Source organism: Danio rerio, chromosome 10 (genome assembly GCF_052040795.2).
Source record: "Danio rerio strain M-AB ecotype USA chromosome 10, GRCz13ab, whole genome shotgun sequence".
Classification (NCBI taxonomy): domain Eukaryota; kingdom Metazoa; phylum Chordata; class Actinopteri; order Cypriniformes; family Danionidae; genus Danio; species Danio rerio.
This window is the reverse complement of record NC_141030.1, coordinates 44,042,748-44,067,500: the sequence shown is the minus strand read 5'-3', so window position 1 is coordinate 44,067,500 and position 24,753 is coordinate 44,042,748. Positions and strand designations below refer to the sequence as shown.

At 36.9% G+C, this 24,753-nt stretch overlaps 1 protein-coding gene and 1 long non-coding RNA gene across 27 annotated transcripts in view; both read right to left on the bottom strand.

The window, feature by feature from the left end:
* The window catches only part of gramd1ba (GRAM domain containing 1Ba), a 168,734-nt gene that overhangs the window by 82,400 nt on the left and 61,581 nt on the right, over positions 1-24,753 (bottom strand). For 20 of the 25 annotated variants that reach the window (XR_015501498.1, XR_015501499.1, XR_015501500.1 and 17 more), the window contains one exon: positions 20,729-20,806. Coding sequence is in view for 18 of the 25 variants with exons in the window: in XM_087271324.1 (XP_087127450.1) it covers positions 20,729-20,806 (78 nt within the window). In the remaining 7 variants the exon portion in view is untranslated. The remainder of the gene's footprint in view (positions 1-20,728; positions 20,807-24,753) is intronic. The other 5 variants (XR_015501501.1, XM_087271317.1, XM_087271309.1 and 2 more) reach the window with 1 other exon arrangement.
* Positions 15,404-18,861, bottom strand: LOC147835152 (uncharacterized). 2 transcript variants are annotated; one of them, XR_015501659.1, is made up of 3 exons: positions 17,239-18,861; positions 16,588-17,070; positions 15,404-15,760 (listed from the first exon to the last, which is right to left on the bottom strand). It is a non-coding gene; the product is annotated as an uncharacterized LOC147835152 (long non-coding RNA). The 2 variants fall into 2 exon arrangements; XR_015501660.1 differs by having other exon boundaries at positions 16,588-17,082; positions 17,250-17,885.

The window sequence follows — 24,753 nt, the reverse complement described above, 5'->3', positions numbered from 1 at the left end:
CATTGAGCACAGACTCCATGCAAAGTAGACCTACTTACACGATTACTGACATGACTTATGATGTAAACATCCAGGTCTCAGGTGTTTTGCTCAGATTGAACGCAGTGGATCCCACACAGGAAGGAAGACTCGATCGTTGGCTCCTGACCTACTTTCACTGACTCTTCACAACCCACTCTTCCTAATAGAAAACCTGATGAACTCTCACAGCTTATTTTTGCACAGTTTTAAGGCTCTGAGCCCATAAAAAGACAGACAGACGACCAAAAAGAACTCATATACAGTTAAGGTCAAAATTGTTATTTTCTTTCTTCAAATATTTCCCAAATGATGTTTAACAGAGAGAATTGTTCACAGTATTTACTATAATACTTTTCCTTCTGGAGAAAGTCTTATTTATTCTATTTCTGACCTCAACTGCATGTGTGGCAAAGGAAACACTGCATTCAACTGAGACTGAGCTTCCTATAAGAGCCGGGGATTGTGTTTAGAGCTCAGTGGAAAAGAAAGAAAGCGAGTGTGAGAGAGAGAGAGCGGTATCTGATTGGGGTGTTAGATAACATGGGTCTGCAGTTCTCTGATGAATCATCAGCTCTGGTAACAGGACATTGCCGCTGCAGGATTCTGTCTAATCTCAGCTGAATGACGGCCTGCATGTCTTTTACAGAGATCTGACCAATTAAATGAAGACACACGAACAGGCGAGACCACCAGAGCATGTTCAAAGTCAAGCGCTAATGTGCTTAAACATATGCCGACTACTTTGAAGGTCACGATGTTGATGACGATGTTTTTAACTACATTTGGAATATCGAATGGAAACAAATGCGTAAGATCAAGATGAAGATCAATGTGCATAAAGACTTATTAGATTAGATTTGATTCAACTTTATTGGCATTCCACATGTACAAGTACTCAACAATGAAATGCACAAAATATATATGCATAAATTAGTTTTCTGTATTTCTTTGGCATTTTCCCCCATTTATTTATGATTTTGAATTGCATTACGGCGCATTGATCTTTCTTCACTGCAAAAGAATACTTTTCTTATTTATATATTTTTTTGGCTTTTTTCTAGTCCAAATATCTGAAAATTCTTGAATCAAGAAGAATTTTGTAGGCAAGCAAAACATATTGTCTTGTTTTCAGAAACAATATACCAATATAAAATCTTTCTTTTCTTAAAACAAGCAAAATAATCTGCCAATTGGTTAAACAAAGTAAAGTTGTTTTTACTTTTGACATGAGATTATTTTTCTGGATGGATGGATGGCTGGATAGATTTTCATCAGAACACCAGGGGCCTCATGTACGAAGACTTGCGTGGAAATCTTACTAAAACATTGCGTACGCACAAAGCTGTAAATGTGCGTACGCAGAAAAAATTTCAGATGTATGAAACACTGCGTACGCTGAATCTCACGCATATTCTTTTGTACATCTGAATGAACGTGAAACTGAGCGCAACATGCACGAGCACAAAACCCCTCCCTGCCTCCTCCCCCGTATGAATATGCTAATGACTATGCTAATGGAAAAACCCAACGAAAAAGCAATGGCAAAAGCAAGCAAAAACAGAAACTTTGAACAGAATGTGAATTGGAGGTGCTGCTTTCGGAGGTAGACCGGAGAAAAGCGGTGTTATTTGCAAGTTTGTTTTCCGGAGTTAACAACAAAAGAAAAAAATAGAGTGGGAGAGTTTAGCTGATGCGGTCAACACAGTTGGGTCTGAACATCGCACTGAGTGCATTAACAAAAGAAATAGTGTGATTTATATCTGTAAAATGTTGCAGTACGCTTAACGGTCTCAGTGGCTGCAAATTGCGCTTTAATGTTTAGCTGGTCAAATGTATGGTATGGAAACCTTATATACCTGCTGAACCCGTCTCATACAGCTGCCATTGCAAGGCTCAGACACTTTGTAGAGAGGAATTTAACACAACTGCCTCTAGGAGTCGCCAATGGAAATAAAACAGACACGCACAAAAAATGTGCATACGCCTGCCAGAAAGCTGCCGTGAACCTGCGTACATTCCCACGTTCAGTTCATTGTTAGTAAATCCAAACGTGAGCGATTCTGAGCGTGAAACCTGGCGTACGCAAAGTTTTTGTGCGTACGCAGCGTTGATACATGAGGCCCCAGATCTGGGAGCCGATTGATGACTGCAATTTCACATTCACTGTAAAAACCAATTTGTAAGATTCCAGAAAAAAATTATAAAAAATCAGCGGCTGTGGTGGCCGGAACTTTACCATTAAAATATGATAAAAACTGTCAAATAATTTTCCAAATTTTAAAGAACTACTCTGATGAATTTTTTATATCCTGAACTTGTCATCGAGATAAAAAGTCTCTCACTGTAAAAAAAAAAAAAAAAAAAAGCAAAATTCTGGCAGCTAGGGTACAGAAAAAAAGATAAATTAAATAATTAAATTACACGTTCAATTACAGAAATGTCACATAATTCAAAAGTTTTTTTTTCAGTAATTTTACAGTACACTTTCTGCATTTTCATCTGCAAATTTTAGAAACAACAAACAATAACTTGACTTCTGGCTGATCATTCGGTATCAGAAGTGGCTTATATGAAAGGCAAAAGCCTCTAGATTACGCTTATTTGACCAAAATTAAACATGATCATGCCTTGATTTTTTATTATTTAATAAGAACAGTAAGGTCTGACTTTGCTTAGACAAAAGTCTTGTCACTGAACAGAAATAATGTCCAGTATAGAATATAAAGTCATGCTGCAGTGGAAACAGAATGAATATTGTGTCTGACTCCATCATGAGCTTGGAGGACTGCATCCATACATCATTATTAAAGTCATCTGGAAAGGCAAAGAAAGCGTTCTTGCAGGACTCCCTGAGTTCATCAAGATTCTTTGGATTCATCTTCAATGCCTCCTCCATCTTACACCAGACATGCTCAATAATGTTCATATATGGTGACTGGGCTGGCCAATCCTGGAGCACATCGACTTTGATGTGAACTTTGATGTGGAGGCTGAAGTATGAGAAGGAGCGATATCCTGCTGGAGAATTTGCCCTCTCCTTGTGGTTTGTATTGCAATAGGCAGCACAAATGTCTTGATACCTCAGGCTGTTGATGTTGCCATCCACTCTGCAGATCTCTCACACATTCCCATATTGAATGTAACCTTAAACCAAGACTTTTCCTTCAACAAACTTGACTGATTTCTATGAGAATCCTGGCTCCATGCGGGTTCCAGTAGGTCTTCTGCAGTATTTGTGAGGATTGGGATTGCAGCTCAACAGATGATTCATCTGAAAAACAGACCTCCTGCCACCTTTCCAAATGATCAACTAGAAGTCAAGTTATTATTTGTTGCTCTTACAACTGAGATTATGTCAGGTAGTGTAAAGTGGAAAGTCATGTAAAAACCATAAAACTCCTATAATTCAAATAATGAGCCGTAAGTGCAAAGCAGAATATTAATAATTTGTTCAGCAAAAATGATCATGTCAGCAACAAAAATCATGTCCAACAGTTAAAATTATCATCCTAAAGGCTTTCATAGAGAATATAGGAAGGTCTCACTTTTTACATTTGTCACAAGCTGATAATTAAAATGTGATTAACACACAATTATACCTCCTTTTGGCCCCTTTAAATATAGCAAATTTTGGGGAGGGCAGAGAAAGCAGTGAATAATGTATGCTTGCTGTTGTAGGCTCGCTGCACTTTTCTTCTGCAGCGTAAGCATCTCCTAACAAACTATAGCAAAAGGGCAACTCCGAATGTTGCTGATCACATCAAAACAAAAAACCCTGTCCAATCTACAAGGTCTGTTCTCACCTTATATACACAGAGGAATATATAGAAAGAGAGAGTGAGGCTGGTGGAGTGATCTCATTGTTAATGAGTCTGCCTTGAACAGCTGCTAATTAAAGAAGACACACACCTGACTTCATCAAAGCTTTGAGTCTGAAGAGAAACAGACCTAGTTAGTCTAGTTAGTTACTGTGACAGGGACACAATGAACTTGAGCTCGTGTCGAACAGAAGAGCATGATCTTTGCAGGCTCTTTTCCCCTCACACACGAGTGTGCCCTGTTTAAAAGGCAGCCCCATCACTTTGTTTAAGAGGCAGATCACACAAAATATATTCGATCGTGTCGATCATAAAAAAACGACATTATGAAGAACTTCCTTCTCAGTATAATTCAATTCAAATGAAACAAAAATAGGATTGAATTCCTTCATTCATTTTTATTTGGCTTAGTCTCTAATTCAGAGGTTGCCACAGCAGAATGAACCGCCAATTACAGCATATGTTTTACGCAGTGGATGCCCTTCCAGCTGCAACCCAGTACTAGAAAACACCCATACATTCTGATTCATATACACACACATACACTATGGCCAATTTAGTTTATTTAATTCACCTATAGAGCATGTGTTTGGACTGTGGGGGAAACTGAAGCACCCAGAGAAAACCCATGCTAGCACGAGGAGAACATGCAAACTCAACACAGAAATGCCAACTGGTCCAGCCAAAACTCGAACCAATGACCTTCTTGCTGTAAGACGACAGCGCTAACCACTGAGCCACCGTGCCACCCCAGAATGAAATGTAAAATTTAAAAAATGCTCCAGAGAATAATCATAAACAAGCAGACACTATGAAATGTGAGGATTTCAGAAGCTGTATGATAGCTTGGAGTGTCAAACCATCTTGATGTATTTTATATGTAATATATTTATATGTCAATAAGCAAAAATACCTTGGTCAATATTACAGATTTTTCTTTTATGACAAAAATCATAACAATATTGAGTAAAAATCATGCACAATGAAAATTCTTTGTAAATCTGCAATTATATAAGAACTTAAAGGGCACCAAGGTTACTCCTTTTTTCCAGACTTAAAATATGTATTTTTTGTCTCTAGAATGTGTTTCAGCTCAAATCACCCATGAGACTATTTATTATAGCTTTCAGAAGTTTGTAATTTTTAGCTCTGAGCATCTTGTAGCAGTTTTTGTGGACTGTGCCTTTAATGCTAGTTCTCCCCGCCACCGTTCCCACCTCCCTGTCAGAGTGTGCCTCAATCTCCGCCCTCGGCTGCATCAGACAACAGACAGACATAATAGAAGCTTATCTCATGTAACGTCTGTGAGAAATACTAAGAACTTTCCCAATGAGCATTTGATGTATTTGTTGTGGAGTTGCAACGATGAGTCTCACACAATGTCGTTACAATGTTCACGCATACACACAGAATCACACACATACAGCGTACACACACACACACACACACACACACAGACAGCGTGCGCGTTTAGCTTTACACTGTTTTTGCTTGGCAAATGTGACAGGATACATGTTAATATCCACCGCTGTATGGATATCTTATTGTTAATGCAGAAAATAAACCTGATTTAATGTCCACAAAACGGGGATGAAGCATCTTCGTTTATAATTGTACGGACACACGGCTGTGGTGATGAAGTAAAGCTGAAGTGAATCACTGTAATTCATTACGAACATGCACTGTTTTAAAAGCGTTTTAAACTTGTAAAACTCACTCTTGATCACATCTAATGATGATTGATGATCACAGAGAGCTGAACAGATCTTTTAATCCCAGTTGCTTTGCGCACCTTCTGTCTTGTTGATATGATTATACATGTTACAACAGAGACATGTTAATACACAGCTGTCAATCAATTCGGTGGGCGGGGAAACCGCACTTTAATGTCAAGTTGCAGTGGGCCTCAAAATGGGAGGGATTTGGATGCTATTTTATTGTCCGGAAATTTAAAAAAAAAAAGAAACTTATTGTCTTTATATTACCCCAGTATGACTGTGGACACACTATACTTACACACAGTTCTGTCTAAACAGCTTACAAAAGATGATTTTCATCATAGGTGCCCTTTAAAGGGGACCTATCATGCTCCTTTTTAAAAGATTAAAGTAAGTCTCTGACGTCCCAATAGTGTGTATGTGAAGTTTCAGTTCATTATACTCCACAAATAATCTTTTCTAACTTTTAAAAAAACTGCACTGGTTAGGCTTTGATTTTAATTTTTAATCCCTGTTGCTTTAAATTCAAATAAGATTTAAACTCCCAGTTCTCTTTTAAAAAAAGATAAGTAAATTCTTTACAAATGCCTATGCATCAGCATAGTGGCTGCTAGGGGTGTCTATGCTAATTGTTACTAATGGGTGGGGCTTTCCCCTTCTGATGACACATACAAAGAGAGAATGTCAGTCAAAGTGTTTCTGCAGACTGCTTTTAACCTAGTGTGATTATATATATAACCAGCCTCTAATGGAACAAAATTATATATATATATATATATATATATATATATATATATATATATATATATATATATATATAAATCATTTTGTTCCATTAGAGGCTGGTTATATTCACACACCGTTGCCACAGACCTGTGTTTAAACCCCATTATTTTTATATATATATATATATATTTTTTTTATAAATTCTCTTTAATATTTTTAATAATAAATTAAATAACTTTTTTAATTAATTGTTTGAAACACTCAGATTTCAGCTAAATATAGTCATATTCTAGCAAAGTATATCTGGATAGCATTACTGGAAAGCTTATTTATTCAAATTTCAGATATTGCATAAATCTAAATTTCCCCCAACAAATTAAAAACCTATGATTGGTTTTGTAGTCAGTTGATCCATTCCTAAAACAATCTCAATTGCTGTTTACAAGATAAACTGATTTCAAGTCATTGAGGATTCAAAGATCAAATTCACAAAGGTTAGTGGTTTCCTGGAGGGCCTGTTTGCAGCTAAAAACTAAAATCTCTGCCTATTTATCATTAAAAAAAAATCTTTGAGAGATTAGGTTGTGCTTCCAGCCCTCTTCTCAAATAGGGCTTCACAAATGCCTTTGCGTCAGCAGAGTGTCTGTTAGGGCTGTCTATGCTAATTGTCACTAATGGAGGATTAAAAAAAAACACAGTAGAAATATTGTGATTAATATAAAATTTTAATCTTTCAGTTTTAACCAAGTCAAACCTATAATTTGAGGAAGAAATGTATAAATGCACTGTAGCTGTAACTAACTTTTTTAGGTTGATCCAAAGCAAAACTTTATCCATTATCCAATTCACAATGCACCAATCAGACGACTCCTAAACTACTACAAATACCCTGTGTTACATTCCACTGCTATCTTCGTTTTGAGGAATCCCCTCTTCCACCCCTACTCCTCCTCCTTCCTAGATGGGTGACATGGTGGCCCAGTGCTTAGTGTTGCGTAAGGATGCTATGCAAACTGGGGTAGTACCAAATTCAGCTTTATTATAAGAATGGTCAATCAGGCAAGGATCAAATACCAGAATAATCAGTGTAGTAGGCAATCCGCAAATCCAATAAAACAGGCAAAAGGTTTGGTGCAAGCAGAAAAGGGTCAAAACACGATAATCAGTCCAAAAGTCAAAAAACACAGGCAACAGCAAACAAGGGAAAACGCTTCTGTATGGACAGCAACAGCTTAACAATACTCAGCAACATGTGTGTGGAACAGAGGGGTTTAAATAGTCCAAATAATCATTGTGTGAGTGGCTTCAGCTGTGAGAGTGTAATCAGAATCTGGAACCGGTTGTGTGTGTGTGTGGCCTGACTGGGTGTTGTAGTCCATAACATGGCAGATATGTAGTTCAACGAGTGTGAATGTTTTCCAGCGACCTCTGGTGGTTAGCGATCGCTGGTAATCATAACACTTAGCACTGTTGCCTCACAGCAAGAACGTCTCTGGTTCCAGGCTTTACCGAACCAGCAGACGTTTCTGTGCGGAGTTTGCACTTTCTCCACGTGCTCATGTTTGTTTTCCACGGGGTCCCTGGCTTCCTCCCACTGTCTAAAAACTTGCAACTTAAGTTAATTGACTAATCCAAATCAGCACCTAGACATGCTTCTAATATGTAGTTATCTCCCCAGAGCAATCACGTACTGTTCATTGGTTATTACAGCAGGGGAGTTCTCGAGATCTACCTGAGCTCAAACTCCCCTCCCGCCTTGTAATGGGAGGGAGCCCCGGGCTCGAGGATCTTATGAGCTCAGGGCTCTCTCCCGGGACAGCATGCCACACAAGTTTTTTAATCAATCATCAGCTAAGTGTGAACTCGTGAAATATGAAGCATAGTTTTAGCTCCTTTCAGCTCATTTCTAATATCAGTTTATAGTATTAGCCAATTATGTGGTAATCAGCCTCATGTCTCTGACATTTATCATATAATCAATGTTTTATCATATAATATGATTCCTCTGGGATTTCAATGTCTTATCATATAATCAATGTTGACTTGGTCGTGCCCAACTAAGCCTGGTTTCTCTCAAGGTTTTTTTCCTTCACTTTCGTCAATTGGTGAAGTTTGTTCCTCACCACCGGTTTTCTTGGTTTAGGAATTGTGAAGCTACACATCGATGGATTTGCTCCTCAGTGTTTGGACTTTCAGCAGTGAAAATTAAACTACACTGAACTGAACTAAACTGAACTTCAACTCTGAAAACTGGACTGACAGTTTCAATTCACTATAATCTTCTATGTGAAGCAGCTTTGACATAATGTACATCGTAAAAGCGCTAGAGAAATAAAGATGAATTGAACTAAATTGAATTGCTACTGCTCTCCCGGCTCTGTGGACAGGCCATGGAGTTTTGCTTATGAACATTCCCACCAATATTAACTGCTTAGTGATTATAATATATATATATATATATATATATATATATATATATATATATATATATATATATATATATATATATATATATATATATATATATATATATACATATTTGCTGAAATGAAACATATTATTTACTATGCAGACTACAGTTTTTATTTATATATATATATATATATATATAAAATAAAAAAATAAAAACTGTAGTCTGCATAGTAAATAATATGTTTTATTTCTGCAAATGTATATATATATATATATATATATATATATATATATATATATATATATATATATATATTGTATGTATGTATATATATATATATATATATATATATATTGTATATATAGTGTATATATATATTGTATGTATATATATATATATATTGTATGTATATATATATATATATATATATATATATATATATATATATATATATATATATATATATATAATTTTATAATAATACAATTTATTCATTTTTTTATTTTTTGAATGAATGACATTTTGAGGTTTGAAGCAAAGTTAAACTATACTTTGGGAAAACTACTGTACCAAATTACAGTCCCCTTTTAGAGATTGTTCAGTGTACAGTATACTGCAACACGAACTAAATACATCTGATTGTGCATATTCCATAAAACATTACACAAATACCTTACTAAAAATAAGCATGTAACGTCATGACTTTTTGTCATTATTTTGAAAACAAAGAAATACATAAAAAAGCCACTATATTAATTAATTTATTGCATCAACACTGTATAATGCAGCTATGAAGTTGCCAGATATTATTAAATGATGATCAGAAACGAGGCTCGCATGTACAATTACCATTAATAACTGCAAGTTAGTTCAACTTTCAGTCCTCTTCCAGTTTTCACAGCAAAAGTCTGTGTAATTCAATATATCACAGGAAACAAGATCTGTTACAGTAATTCAGCCTGGATGAAACGACTGCGGATTTCTGCCTGCTAATTAAAACCTGTCCAACACCTTCAGAGAGTAAAAACAGAGTAAAAGCACTCACTTATCCCGGCGAAAGTGTAGTCTTTTTCTGAGCGTGGACACCCGAGGGTGACAGCCCAGTTTGACGGGAGAGGTGCATGATAAAGTCCTGCTCTGAACCATGATGTTCTGCAGTCATGTGGACCTGCGCGCGCTTCACACACACCCTCACTGAAGGAAAACACTTCATTACTGATTTTACTGCATCTCCTCTGCATCCCTCTCTCTCGCTCGCTCTCTCTCTCTCTGCGCAGGCCGTGTCTTGTCCTGCGGTGACCCAGATCCTGTGTTTTCTCAGTTTGTGTACATCAGTACAGTTTGTTTCCACACTTGAGGTGTGTAGCGGTCAGACCTCCAGCAGAGATGCTAATATGATCATCAGAGTCGCAGAAACACAAGAGACTGCATGCAACTGGTCAAATATGAGTCAGATTTATAATCAATTTGGCGATAAGATTTAATGTTTTCCTTTGACTTCAGTGTACACTCAAAAATGCTGAGTTCCACAATCGATTTGTGTTGAGACAACTTGAAAAAATTAAGTTAACTTATTAGTTTTTACACATTTAAGTGTTAAGATCACATTTCAAAAGTCACATTTAAGAGTTCCACAATCGATTTCTGTTGAGACAACTTGAAAAAATTAAGTTAACCTATTAGTTTTTACACATTTAAGTGGATTTTGAAGATAAAAGAATTGAGTTACCCCCAAAAAAACCCAGGAATTGTGTTGTTTCAGCTCATTTTAAATAAAGAGTTTAAACAAACAGCAAACATCATTTTTTGTGTATAAATTGAGATGCTTAAGAGTTAAGGATCCACACTCAGGTTTTTTAAACAGAATGGTCAGGCAGGCAATGGTAGGGATGACTGATGCGAAACTGATGTTGTTGAGATCTCGAATCGTTTTGAAACACTGCACTGAAGCATGATTCGAAACACCCAGGTCACGTGACTAAAATGATTCAAAGTATGGAGTCAGTCTAGGGCCATTTATACTTGCAACATGATAGAAGGGTTTGCAAAAAAAGTATTGAGCAAAAAAATTTTTAAAACAAGTTGCTTCATGGGCGAAGCAGTGGTGCAGTAGGTAGTGCTGTCACCTCACAGCAAGAAGGTCGCTGGTTCGAGCCTCGGCTCAGTCTGCGTTTCTGTGTGGAGTTTGCATGTTCTCCCTGCGTTCGTGTGGGTTTCCTCCGGGTGCTCCGGTTTCCCTCACAGTCCAAAGACATGCGGTACAGGTGAATTGGGTAGGCTAAATTGTCCGTAGTGTATGAGTGTGTTTGTGAATGTGTGTGTGGATGTTTCCCAGAGATGGGTTGCGGCTGGAAGGGCATCCGCTGCGTAAAAACTTGCTGGATAGGTTGGCGGTTCATTCCGCTTTGCTGACCCCGGATTAATAAAGGGACTAAGCCGACAAGAAAATGAATGAATGAAGTTGTTTCATAGAAGGCAGGTCCGGGCCTGCCATACACGCCCCAGTTCCCGTGACTCTGCCCCCTTGTCAAATCAAGGCCAGAAAGTGAAACACACAGAAATGTGAAGTGCAAAGAGAAAACTCACAGTTGGCTAAAAAGCAAATCAAAATGAGCGTTGCAATTGACTTGAGAGGGTTTGTAAAGGCAATATTGGAAAAAACTATTTTGCAAATATATGTGTATTTTTTAAATATTGCAAATATTTTAGCTTTTTTTTTTTACACTGCTTGATTTTTATTTGCGGTATATTTGGCCCTAAATTGACTCCATATCGAAGCACTCAGGTCACGTGACTAAAGCAATTCAAAGCATCGACCATTTCAGAAGCATTTCAAGACCTGGCGAATTTGCCAGGTCAAAAAAATCTCATGTGGTCTAGTGGACTGTGCTAGCTAGCTACTGCGCTGCAAATGTCCTGAGTTCAAATCCTGACTTGTGCAAATACTCAGAAATTGTGACTTGATGTATTTTAATGTTAGTTTTTAATGACCAAAACAAGACATGTTTATTCACAAAGTGTTCATTCAGATGTCAGACCAATGTTCGAACATAACACGTTACAAGAACAGAGTACTTAAAAACTAATATGTATAGACGCATCACCCTGGATACGAACTCTGCATTCCAGTCAGGAATCACCTCACCATTAATCACTTGAAATCTCAATTCTACAACATGGGCTAAAATTCCCCAATTTGTAAAAGTTTTGATTTAAAAGTTTTGGAGCTGACACATTTGCTTCAACTGTTTAGTGTTTAATGAAGCCTTACTCTGTCCTCAACTAGGCAATGGTCAAAACAGGGGCAAATAGAAGCCACAATATGTGATCAAATACAAGCTAATGGTCAGAACAGGCAGCGAAAACAATAAAACCAGGCAAAGAGTCTACGGCTATACAAGAAAACGCTTCATGTTGTTACAATAATGAGACTCAGTGTGTGTGTGGGTGTGTGTGTGAGAGAGAGAGAGAGGTGAATAGAAAGTCCCGGTAATAAGTCTATGATTTGTGTGTACATGTGTAATCAAGGGGAATAAGGAACTGGTGTGTGTGTGTGAGGTGCATGATGGTATTTGTAGTACAGTTCAGGGACATGTGTAGTTCTCTAGCGATCTGCAAGGATTAGATTGGTGGTGATTGTGACAACAATAAAAAAAACAACGTGGGCTCATTCTGAAAACATAGCCCTATATACATTTCCGGAGAGTGCGAATTATGTAGCCAGAGGTACGTATGGCTGCATTTCGTCTTTAAAATAAAACGCTATGGGGTGGCATGATGCTGTTCCTTTTCACACTTAACAGCTGATCGCTTAATTCCATTTGCCATTTGCTGTTACCAGTTTGTCCAGTGCCTTGTTGTGTACGTGAGAGGACTTGATAGGCAGAGCAGAGTTGACCGTGATGACATGGTTTGCGTCTGGTGATTGGTTGGTTGGTCAGTCAGTCAGTCTGTCAGTTGACAGCGGCCTCAGATTTACACGAGAACAGCAGGCGTGACCGGCTCTCGCAAGAGAAATTTGAGATCCCAAAAAGCTTTCAGGTTTTTTCAAAATAGCTTCTTTTAGGTTCAGCAGAAAAAAAGGTTGGAACCACTTCCTTGGTGAGTAAACAGCAAATAAATTTTCATTTTTGGGTGAGCTGTCTCTTTAAATGGTTTGACAGAAGTACTAGAGAAAAGTCGAGCAACTATAGTATGAATTAATGGGGATTAAGTATAAATTAATGGGAATCTTGGCCAGCTCATTTCACAATGTGTATAAATGAGAGTGGAGGTGTTTCACTGCAATTCATTCAGCCCAACGGGACACAAGCAAACTGAAAATTCATCACCTTTAATGAGCATTAGCTGCTTTTACGTCATTACACACAAGCAATGTAAAAATAAGTGCAAGAATCAGCTGAAATTGGGTTGCTGAATGCGCAAAAACAAGCTGTGGGCGACTGCCTGTATACTGACTTTGACAAACTGACTTTCACAGGTGTAGAGATGTGCACACACACACATACAGACACACACACCCTCACTCAAAGAAAGGATTGTTGCTGTTTGTTCAAACTGCTTGTTTACAATCAAAATAATCTATTTGTTTTGTGTTTAATACACTTTAATTAAAAAGAAAGAAACAAGAGGTGGCTAAGTGGTTAGCACTGTCGGCTCACAGCAAGAAGGTTGCTGGTTCAAGTCCCGGCTGGATCAGTTGGCATTTCTATGTGGAGTTTGCATGTTGTCCTCGCGTTGGCATGAATTTCCTCTGGGATTTCTTTGGGTTTCCAAAGATATGCGGTATAGGTTAATTGAATAAGCTAAATTAGTTGTAGTGTACTGGATGTTCCAGTACTGGGTTGCAGCTGGAAGGGCATCCACTGTGTAAAACATGCTGGATAAGTTGGCGGTTCATTCCGCTGTAGCAACCCCTGATAAAAATGATATTTAACAAATGAATGAATGATTTTTAGGGGTATTACTTTTATAACACTAGGAGTAAGCTTAGTTAGGCAGGCAATAGTCAAACAGGAACAAACGGTATCATGAGTGAAGTCCCATAGTGAAGTCATGTTCACAGGCAGAGGTCAGTGTAGGCAGCAAACAGGATAAACAAAGAAACAAAGCAAGGATCTAAAGGCACGGCAAGATTAGACAAAGAAAATGCTTTACAATGTTACAAGTAAACATACAATAAGACTCAGCAATGTGTGTGTGTGAGGTGAATATATAGTCCATGTAATCAGTCTATGATTTGTTTCCAGCTCTATGGCTATTTTTTTGTGCTATCAGGGAGAGAACTGCAACTGGTGTGTGTGTGTGTGAGGTGCATGATGATCTGCAATTGCTAAATTGCTGGTGATCAATCAATCACCTGTAAACTGTTACCAATAAATTTTTTTTTGAAAAAAGACAATCAAACTTCAACCAAAAAATATTGTCAATTCAAAAATTCATTCATTCATTTTCTTTTCGGCTTAGTTCCTTTATTAATCTGGGGTCGCCACAGCGGAATGAACCGCCAACTTATTCAGCATATGTTTTACACAGCAAATGCCCTTCCAGCTGCAACCCATCACTACGAAACATCCATACACACTCATTTACACTCATACACTCATAAACAATTTAGCTCACCCAATTCAACTAAACCACATGTTTTTGGACTTGTGGAGGAAACCGGAGCACCTGGAGGAAACTCACACCAACACCAAAATTTCACACAGCCGCACTGACCCAGCAAGGGCTCGAACCAGCGATCTTCTTGCTGTGAAGCAGTTGTGCTACCTACTGCACCACCGTGCTACCCCAATGTTAAAATTGTAATAATTAATATATTAGTGTATTCTTGTGTACTTCTAATGCACATTTAATAGTGAATAATCTAAATGTCTCTGTCTGATTAATGCAACTGGTGTGCAACAAAAATTGTTTTTTTTGATTGGTTATAAAGTTCAACGCTGCAAACAAATGCTTAAAAAGATGCTGATTCTGAAACAACATTGCACAGATTTCAATGTGTTTTAACAATTTGACACCCTTTATTCATTTGCACTACTCACTGTAATCTTCCATTTATTTAAATGTCATTTATTTTAAATGTGTCTGATATTTCTGTTCCTATAGGTGACACATTTACTAGAAACCCCTGTTCATTTCCCACCCAGTTTTGAATGCAACCGAAGATTTTCAGTTCCCATTTAAATCTTTGACAAAAATACACTAGAAGTCAGTGGGATTAAAACCAAAATAACTCTTGTGTGTTGTACAAAAAGAAAGCTATTATACCTTTATAATTTTTTTTTTTTTACTGCAGAACAAAAATAAACATTTTGGAGATGTTTTTACATATTATTTGACATAAAAATACTTGAATGTATTACTTTAGTCAATCAGATAAGTACAAACTGTTACCAATGAGTGAAGTTTCACAAAATAATTTCGTGAGGACCATGTGATATGATCGAACACAGCTGACCCTTATCGCTAATCATTAGCTAGCCTATCGGATCACCCCACCCCACCCTTCCACCTCCTCCTCAATTCTATTATCGGAAGACACGGTGGCTCAGTGGCTGGCACAACTGCCTCGTAGTGGGAGGGCTAATGGTTCAAATTAGAGGTCTGCATTTCTGCTGCTGTACCTCGGGACCCGACCAGATTTCTTGCGGCGCTGAAATAAATTCACGAATAAAGAGCAGGAGCAGTCAGTAACTGGTGTATTTTGAACGGAAGCGGGCGATCTAACAATATCGCTCCTGACAGGGGCGGACTGGGACTAAAAATCAGCCCTGGCACTGTAGCCAAAAAAGCCCACATTACCACACCGACACAGCCCCATCCACGGACATGCACGTTTGCCACTTTTATTGGTGCACAGTTGGTGAAATAATATAAGCAGTACCATATTTAATAGACATTTAAACATGTATGTGTTATACATGTGTTATGTATGTGACTGGAACAAAAAACAACCCATTTCTAACAAATTTATAAATGCAATCGTTTCATTCATTCATTTTCTTTTCGGCTTAGTCCCCTTACTAATCTGGGATCGCCACAGCGGAATGAACCGCCAACTCATCCAGCATATGTTTTACGCAGCTGATACCCTCCAAGCTGCAACCCATCACTGGGAAACCCCTATACACACATTTTCATACACGCACTACAGACAATTAGGCCTACCCAATTCACCTATAGCACATGTGTTAAGACTTGTGAGGGAAACCGGGAGGAAACCCTCGCGAACATGCAAACTTCACACAGAAACACTAAATGACCCAGAATAGGCTCGGACCATTGACCTAGTAGCTGTGAGGGGACAGCGCTACCCATTGCACCCTTTCGAGACTATTTCAGTTAATTTTAAGCATTTGGCAGCATCTGATTTTAGAGCAACTTTTTGCTTTCTCTGAGCTTTTCGGCACCGCCTTACCTTTTTTACGGTCCATCTCTGACAATTAGCTTGTGTTGCACTTACTATTTGTTTGACATTCTTGCCAGATTTTGATTACACCCGCATAACCTCTGATTGGGTCGGCCCATCTCAAAACCAGCCGGCCATTGCCGATTGGGCCAATGCTTAACATTTATTATAATTATTACTATCATCATCATCATAATATTCATAACGAATGCTGAACACAAAGCGGGAGCGGTCGGGTTCGGACTGAAACGTGGCGGGAGTGGGATTTAAAAAGTCCCACGCAGATCTCTAGTTCAAGTTCTAATTGAGCCTGTCGGTACTCTCTGCGTGGAGTTTGCATGTTCTCACCGTGTTCATGTGGGTTTTGAATGAGTGTGTATGGGTTTTTTTCCCAGTGATGCGTTGCAGCTGGAAGGGCATTCGCTGCATAAAACATATGCTGGATAAGTTGGCGGTTCATTCCACTGTGGCGACCGCAGATTAATAAAGGGACTAAGCCAAAAAGAAAATGTATAAATAAACACCACGCAACAACATTTCATCAGTCCTCTCAACAAAAACAATCACATTCTTCCAATACCGCTCTCTTTATAATGCTTTAAAATTCCCCGAAAGACACAATTTTATTTAGTTTGAAGTCTTTTTGCAAATTATTCCATGTCCAAGGTGCACAATAAGAAAATGCAGTTTTACCCAGCTTGAGGTATATTTAAAAAGCAAACACTTGGAAGAGCATGACTAGTACTTCTCAGAGCTAAGACAAAGAAGAGTACAAAGATAAGCTGGAAGTTTACCTAACATAGCTTTATAGATAAAAGTGCGCCAGTGTTGTTTTCTGCATACAGCTATGTAATGTCCAGCCCACCATCTCAGATAAAATGCAATGATGAGTATGAGATGTTGCAGTTGAAATAAAATGTAGTGAAGTATGATATACAGCAGTAGTGCTCAACCCTGTTCCTGGAGATCGACCTTACTGCAAAGTTCAGCTCCAACCCTGATCAAACACACCTGAACCAATTAATTAGGACCTGAACAGCACTTGATAAATACAGGCAGGTGTGTTTGATATGGCTTGCACCTGAAATCTGCAGGAAGGTCGATCTCCAGGAACAGGGTTGGTCATGCCTGATATTGACCTTATTCTAAAATGCGGAAGTGCGCCTGTTTTCGCGATTGTCTTAGAACTTCCGATTCAGTCGCCTATGGGAGAACTGACTAGGAATAATAAACGGCAGAAAATGGCCAAACTACTTGCTCAACAAACAAATGTTTGCATGACTACACAGACCAAGTAGCATATTATAATAAGAAAATATTAAATTGCAACATCAAGCAGCGTAACGAGCAGTTGTTAACGTCAAAAAATGAATGGAAGTGAATGTGACCGGAAGTCGCGAGACAAAAAGATTCAAATGGCAGCGCCCGCTCGTCTGCTGAGAATAAGGTGAATACAGAATCAAGTCTTGTTAGAATAGAAGACGCCTCATGCATGTATAATACATCACCATTATCAAGCACAAACTAAAACATGCATGCTTTTTTATCTATTTATGCACTTTTAGTCTACACAGAGTGATGTTCACATGTTTCCAAAAGAAAGAACAGCATATTTTAACAGGCCGCTAATAAAGAAACGCCTGAAGATGAAACCCGCTCGTGTGTTCTCCAGCTGAGGATCGGTCTGTTCTCTGTCCAGCTGGCCACCGGAAGAACATTTGAGCACAGCTAAAAATCTGAGCATTCACTACGAAAACTTGCTTACCTTATTCGACCCGCAAAGCACCTGCTGTAGTTTGTCTGAAATGTGATATTTCTGGGATGATGAATAAAAAAAAGTATCCAAAAATATGCAAATTATGTGCAGCTCTGCGATTGGGATTGAAACACACAAGAGCTGTTTTTGAGGTGACACAGATCTGTGGTCGGACTCAAAACTAGACTACAAATGCAGAACTCCAAGCACTCCGAAAGAAGAACAAGTTCAAAAGCAAAACACGAACTACTGAAAAAAACAAAGTTCAAAACCACACTTGAGAACCGACTCTCGAAAGCAGCTGCTTGCAGGATGTTCACAGAATATAAAGCAAAAACATTTACCACATACTGTGACTGTCGCTGGATAAGACTGAAGGGCTTTATTTTATAAAAACAACCCTCCTGGATGTGCTTTATCTTGCTTATTGCATGGCTACTTGCCACAAAACATAAACATTAGATACAAAATATTGTTCTGAGCAGTAATAGTTCATTAATTCTTTAATTAAACACAAAAGCAGACAGAAACTAAACCAACTGAATAGAGCATATACTAACCTACAGATTATTCAGCCACACAATGGCACCAAACAGTCAAAAACACAAAGCTGACATAAACAAAACCTGCTGAATAGAGCATATACTAACCTACAAATTATTCAGTTACAAGATGGCAGCAAACTATCAAAAACGCAAAGCTGAAAGATACGAAATCTACTGAATGGAGCATATACTAACTTACGTATTTTTCAGTTACAAGATGGCACCAAACTGTCAAAAAATGCAAAGCAGGCAGAATAAAAACCAACTGAACGGAGCATATACTAACCTTCACATTATTCAATCACAAGAAGGTACCAGTCAAAAACGCAAAGCTGAAAGAAATTAAACCAACTTGAAGCATATACTAACCTTTGTGTTATTTAGTCATAAGATGAGGGCAAATAGTCAAAAACACAAAACTGACAGGACTGGTAACCAACTGAATGGAGCATATACTAACCCGCATATTATTTAGTCACAAAATGGCGGCAAATAGTCAAAAACACAAAACTGACAGGAACAAAACCAACTGAATGGAGCATATACTAACCTGCATATTATTTAGTCACAAAATGGCGGCAAATAGTCAAAAACACAAAGCTGAGAGGAACGGTAACCAACTGAATTGAGCATATACTAACATACATATTATTCAGTCACATTATGGCGGCAAATAGTCAAAAACACAAAGCTGACAGAAATGAAACCAACTGAATTAAGCATTTACTAAACTACGTTTAATTTAGTCACAAGATGGCAGCAAATAGTCAAAAACACAAAGCTGACAGGAACGAAAACAACTGAATGGAGCATATACTAACCTGCGTATTATTCAGTCACAAGATGGCATCAAACAGTCAAAGATGCAAAGCTGACAAAAACTAAATCAACTGAATGGAGCATTTACTAACCTTTGTATTATTCAGTAACAAAGATGGCGCCAAAAAGTAAAAAATGCAAAGCTGCCAGAAACGAAACCAACTAAATGGAGTATATACTAAATCGCCTGCTATTCAGTCACACCTATGTATTATTCAGTCACAAAGATGGCACCAAACAGTCAAAAACAAAGCAGACAGAAAAGAAACCTACTAAATGGAGCATATTCTAACCTACTTATTATTTAGTCACAAGATGGCATGTTAACCTCCATATTATTCAATCACAAGACAGCGGAAAACAGTCAAAAACTGAAAGTTAATCAACTGAATGGAGCATATACTAACCCATGTATTGTTTAGTCACAAGATGGCGGCAAACAGTCAAAAACGCAAAATTGACAGAAACAAAACTTCCCGAATGATGCTGTGTTATTTAGCAGTTGTTATCTTGAGATAACATACCTTGGAATGTTATGACTGACCAATCAGAATCAAGTATTCCAGCTGTATATTAAAAAAAATGTTTAATCAATTTATGCAAATCTTGCGATTTTTTATGTGAGTATTTATTTGTCAAAAATCAGACTTCCAGGTTTGGTACTGATGTCATATGACGCATTTCTGTGAGAATCCAGTCCCATTGTGATGCACAGTTTCAAATACAGTATAGGGAAATTAAATGGAACTAATTATTAAGTAAAATAATGACTATTGAAAATGAAAGTAAGTTAAACAAAATAAAATAAGAAACTAAATAAATGCAATAAATAAATAAATAAGAACAAAATGCACAATAGTCATTGAGTAAAATAATGAAAAATAAAGTAATTAAATTTGTAAAAAGGGTTGAATTTAGGAGAAAAAAAGTGTCAACAATAAGGTCAAAATTTCCATGTTTTATGTTCTACTGAGGTGGAAACAGGTCGGTCTGATACACTCCATAACAAACAACATAAATATTTCCATCAAAAACAATTAAATACATATATGAATTGTGTTCATTCATGTAACAGGAGTGTGATCTGAGCAATCCCTGACCCCTGTTGGTCATATCAGGCAACTACAGTAAGAAGAGAATAATGCATAAGGCAGGACTGCAAAATAAATTCACTCTATTCTTTAATCAATGGTTTGTCTAAAAACATGAAACCCAACTCCTATAAAAGTTTCTTCTTAATGCATTAAATTAAATTCCTTGACCATGAAATCATGAGAATTTAAAAGCACAAAAGTGTAGGTGAATAGGTTTAAAAAATCATCTAAATTTATCTCTGACAAATCAATATTGGTAAAGCATGAATTATAATACCTTGAACATTTCAAAAATACTCAAAAAATTCAGAATGACAGATCCACATTATGTGTTTAACATTATTATATACAGAACTGAACACCAAAGCAGCCAAAGTGAATGAGTGTGTGTGTTTGTGTAATACCTGTCCTCACGTGTGTTGGGGCTCAGGTAGCGTGTGGACTCTTCCTCATGGCTGCTCTGCAGGCTGCTCTGCTGGCTGCTGGAAACACACAAATCCAACATAAGAAACACACACACACGCAGATGTCCACTTATACTGATAATGATCAAATAAATGTACACATAAAAATGCATGTACACTCAATATTTTGCTAAGTCTTTAAAATAAAATATTAAAAATAAACCGAATCAGTACAATTCTTGAGTTTTTTTTTTGTTTGAAAACTTAAATTGCTTTACTTCAATTTGTAAAAACAAAGCTAACTTAATCAATTTGTTTTGGGACAACATGAAGAAATTTTGTGAAACCTAGCATTTTTATAATGTACACAGTAAATAAATGCTGGCTTCCACACAATCAATTTGTGTTGGCACAACATGAAGGAATTAAGTCAACTTACTAGCATTTAAGTGTACAATTTTGAGTAGATTGAACATAAACAATTAAGTTTATATTTTTGCTACTTCTTTAAACTAATATATTAAAATGAGCTGAATCAACACAATTCTTGAGTTTTTTAGACAACTTAGTTGTTTAATGTTCAGCCTTCTTCAATTTGTAAAAACAAAACTAACAATCAATTTTTGTTGGGACAGCATTGAATGGAATTGTGTGAAACCTAGCATTTTTTACAGTGTACACGTGTAAACTAAAAACAAAGTTGGCTTCCACACAATCGATTTGTGTTGGGAAAGAATTAAGTAAGCTTTTCAGTTTTTAAGTTTACAAATTTGAGCAGATTGAACATAAACAATTAAATTATCGACAAAAAACTAAAGAATTGTGTTAATTCAGCTCATTTTTAAATATACTAGTTTGAGCAAACAACAAACACCTTTGCTTGAGTGCATATTGTTAAAATCTAAATTATTAGCCTTCCTGTAAACGATAAATTAATTCAAATAATAACTTTAATAATATTGACTAAGGCTGCACGGTACTGGCAAAAACAGTTGAAGTATAAACTATACAGTTGAAGTCAGAATTATTAGCCCCCCTTGGATTTTTTTTTCTTTTTTAAATATTTCCCAAATGATGTTTAACAGAGCAAGGACATTTTCACAGTATGTCTGATAATATTTTTGCTTTTGGAGAAAGACTTATTTGTTTTATTTTGGCTAGAATAAAAGCAGTTTTTAATTTTTTAAACACCATTTTAAGGACCATATTATTAGCCCCTTTAAGCAAATTTTGTTTTTCAATAGTCTACAGAACAAACCATCATTGTACAATAACTTACCTAATTACCCTAACCTGCCTAGTTAACCTAATAAACCTAGTTAAACCTTAAAATGTCCCTTTAAGCTGTATAGAAATGTCTTGAATATTATCTAGTAACATATTATTTACTGTCATCATGGCAAATATAAAACAAATCAGTTATTAGAAATGAGTTATTAAAACTATTATGATTACAAATGTGTTGAAATGTGTTGTTTCTCGGTTAAACAGAAATTGGGGGAAAAAATAAACAGGGGGGCTAATAATTCTGACTTCAACTATGTATGTATGTATGTATGTATATATATATATATATATATATATATATATATATATATATATATATATATATATATATATATATATATATATATGTATGTATATATATATATATATATATATATATATATATATATATATATATATATATATATATATATATATACACACACACACACACATACATACATTTTATATACACACACACACACACACACACACACACACACACACACACACACACACACACACACACACACACACACACACACACACACACACACACACACACACACACACACACAGTATAAATGAAATAGACAGTGCTTTATTGCTTTCTAAAGAGTCTGGCAGTATTGACATACAGCAAAAAATAATCATACGATAAAATATTATAGCAAATACTATGAAAAAGTTCTTGCTCTGTTAAAAATCACTGAGGAAATATTTTAAATACACAGGAAGGGTAATAATTCTACTTTCAACTGCATATAAAACAAATACAACGTGTTAACATTTAAATGTTTTATTTCACTGTAGGTTTACGGATGATTTCAACAAACATTTACAAAACATCTTAAAGAGATAGTTTACCCAAAATTTCACTTGTTACAAAGCTGTTTCTTTGTTACAAAGTTTCTTTCTTCTGTTCGACTCAAATGAAGAAACTTTGAAGAGAGCTGAAAACCTGTAGCCATTGACTTCTATAGTACATGTTTTCCTTACTATGGAAGTCAATGGTTACCAGTTTTCTTCAAAATATTTTCATTTGTTGTAACATTTTCTTTTTTGGGTGATCTATTCTTTCAATTAAACAATGCTTCCTAAATCTGTTTAATCTTCCACACTAGAGGGCAGCAGAGAGTTTCTGTGGATTAAATCCAGAGTTAACCTTTTATTGAATATCTATCACAATTTTCCAATAGTTCTGGCCTTAAAGGAATAGTTCACCCTAAAATGACAATTTACTCTCCCTTTCCTTGTTCCAAACCGTTAGGAGTTTCTTTTTATGTTAAACACAAAAGAAGATATTTTGAAGAATGCCAAAAGCCTGTAACCATTGACTTCCATAGTAGGAAAACAATTTGAAGTCAATGGTTACAGGTTTTCAGTTTTCTGCAAAACATCTTTTGTGTTTAACAGAAGAAAGAAACTCTTAAAAGTTTGGAACCACATGAGGGAGAGTAAATAGTGAGAGATTTTTTCTATTTGGGTGAACTATCCCTTTAAGACATGAGTAAAATAACATCCTGTGTCGAACCACAGAAAAACACACACACGAGTTCTGGCATATTACACATGATAAGGAAGCAGGTGATGAAACAGATCAGCATAACTGAGCCCTAGATTACTGAACACTGGTGTGTTTGAAAGGGTTTTACACCAGTAAACACCTGACAGCTCACATCACTGAAACCTCATTTGTGCCAGTCAGCCGTGTCAAGCATTCAGCTGCATGTCTGGATATACTACGTTATACACTAGTTTAAAGGGGTTTATACAGTCCTATTAATTCTTATTAGTGGTACAGTCATGAAATGTATGCACACCAAACACCAAAATGAGGATGAGAATTATGAAAGAACTAAAAAATAAAGCAAGGACGCTTTAACTTTATTGCAAGACTTCTCTATAATATAAAATGTTATTTTCAATAAAATTCCTAAATGAAAACAGCTGCTCTAAATGAATTTTTGTCAGCATATATTTTTAAAATATACACTCACTGGCCACTTTATTAGGTACACCTGTCTAACTCCTTGTTGGACACGCAAATTTCTAATCAGCCAATCAGCCAATGTCTTAGACATGGTCAAGACAATTTGCTGCAGTTTAAACCGAGCATCAGAATGGGGAAGAAAGGGGATTTAAGTGACTTTGAACGTGGCATGGTTGTTTGTGCCAGACGGGTTGGTCTGAGTATTTCAGAAACTGCTGATCTACTCGGCTTTCACGCACAACCCTCTCTAGGATTAACAGAAAACGATCTGAAAAAGAGAAAATATCCAGTGAGCGGCAGTTCTGTGGGCGCAAATGCTTTGTTGATGCCAGAGGAGAATGGCCAGACTGCTTTCAGATGATGAAAGGTAACAGTAACTCAAATGACCACTTGAGCATTGTGTCAACGCCACAGCTAACCTGTGTATTGTTGCTGACCATGTCCATCCCTTTATGACCACAGTGTACCCATCTTCTGATGGATACTTCCAGCAGGATAATGCACCATGTCATAAAGCGTGAATCATCTCCGACTGGTTTCTTGAACATGTCAATGAGTTCACTGTACTCAGATGGCCTCCACAGTCCCCAGATCTCAATCCTATAGAGCACCTTTGGGATGTGGTGGAACGGGCAATTTGCATCATGGATGTGCAGCTGACAAATCCGCAGCAACTGTGATGCTATCATGTCAATATGGACTAAAATCTCTGAGGAGTATTTCCAGTACCTTGTTTAAGTAAAGGATTAAGGCAGTTGTGGGTCCA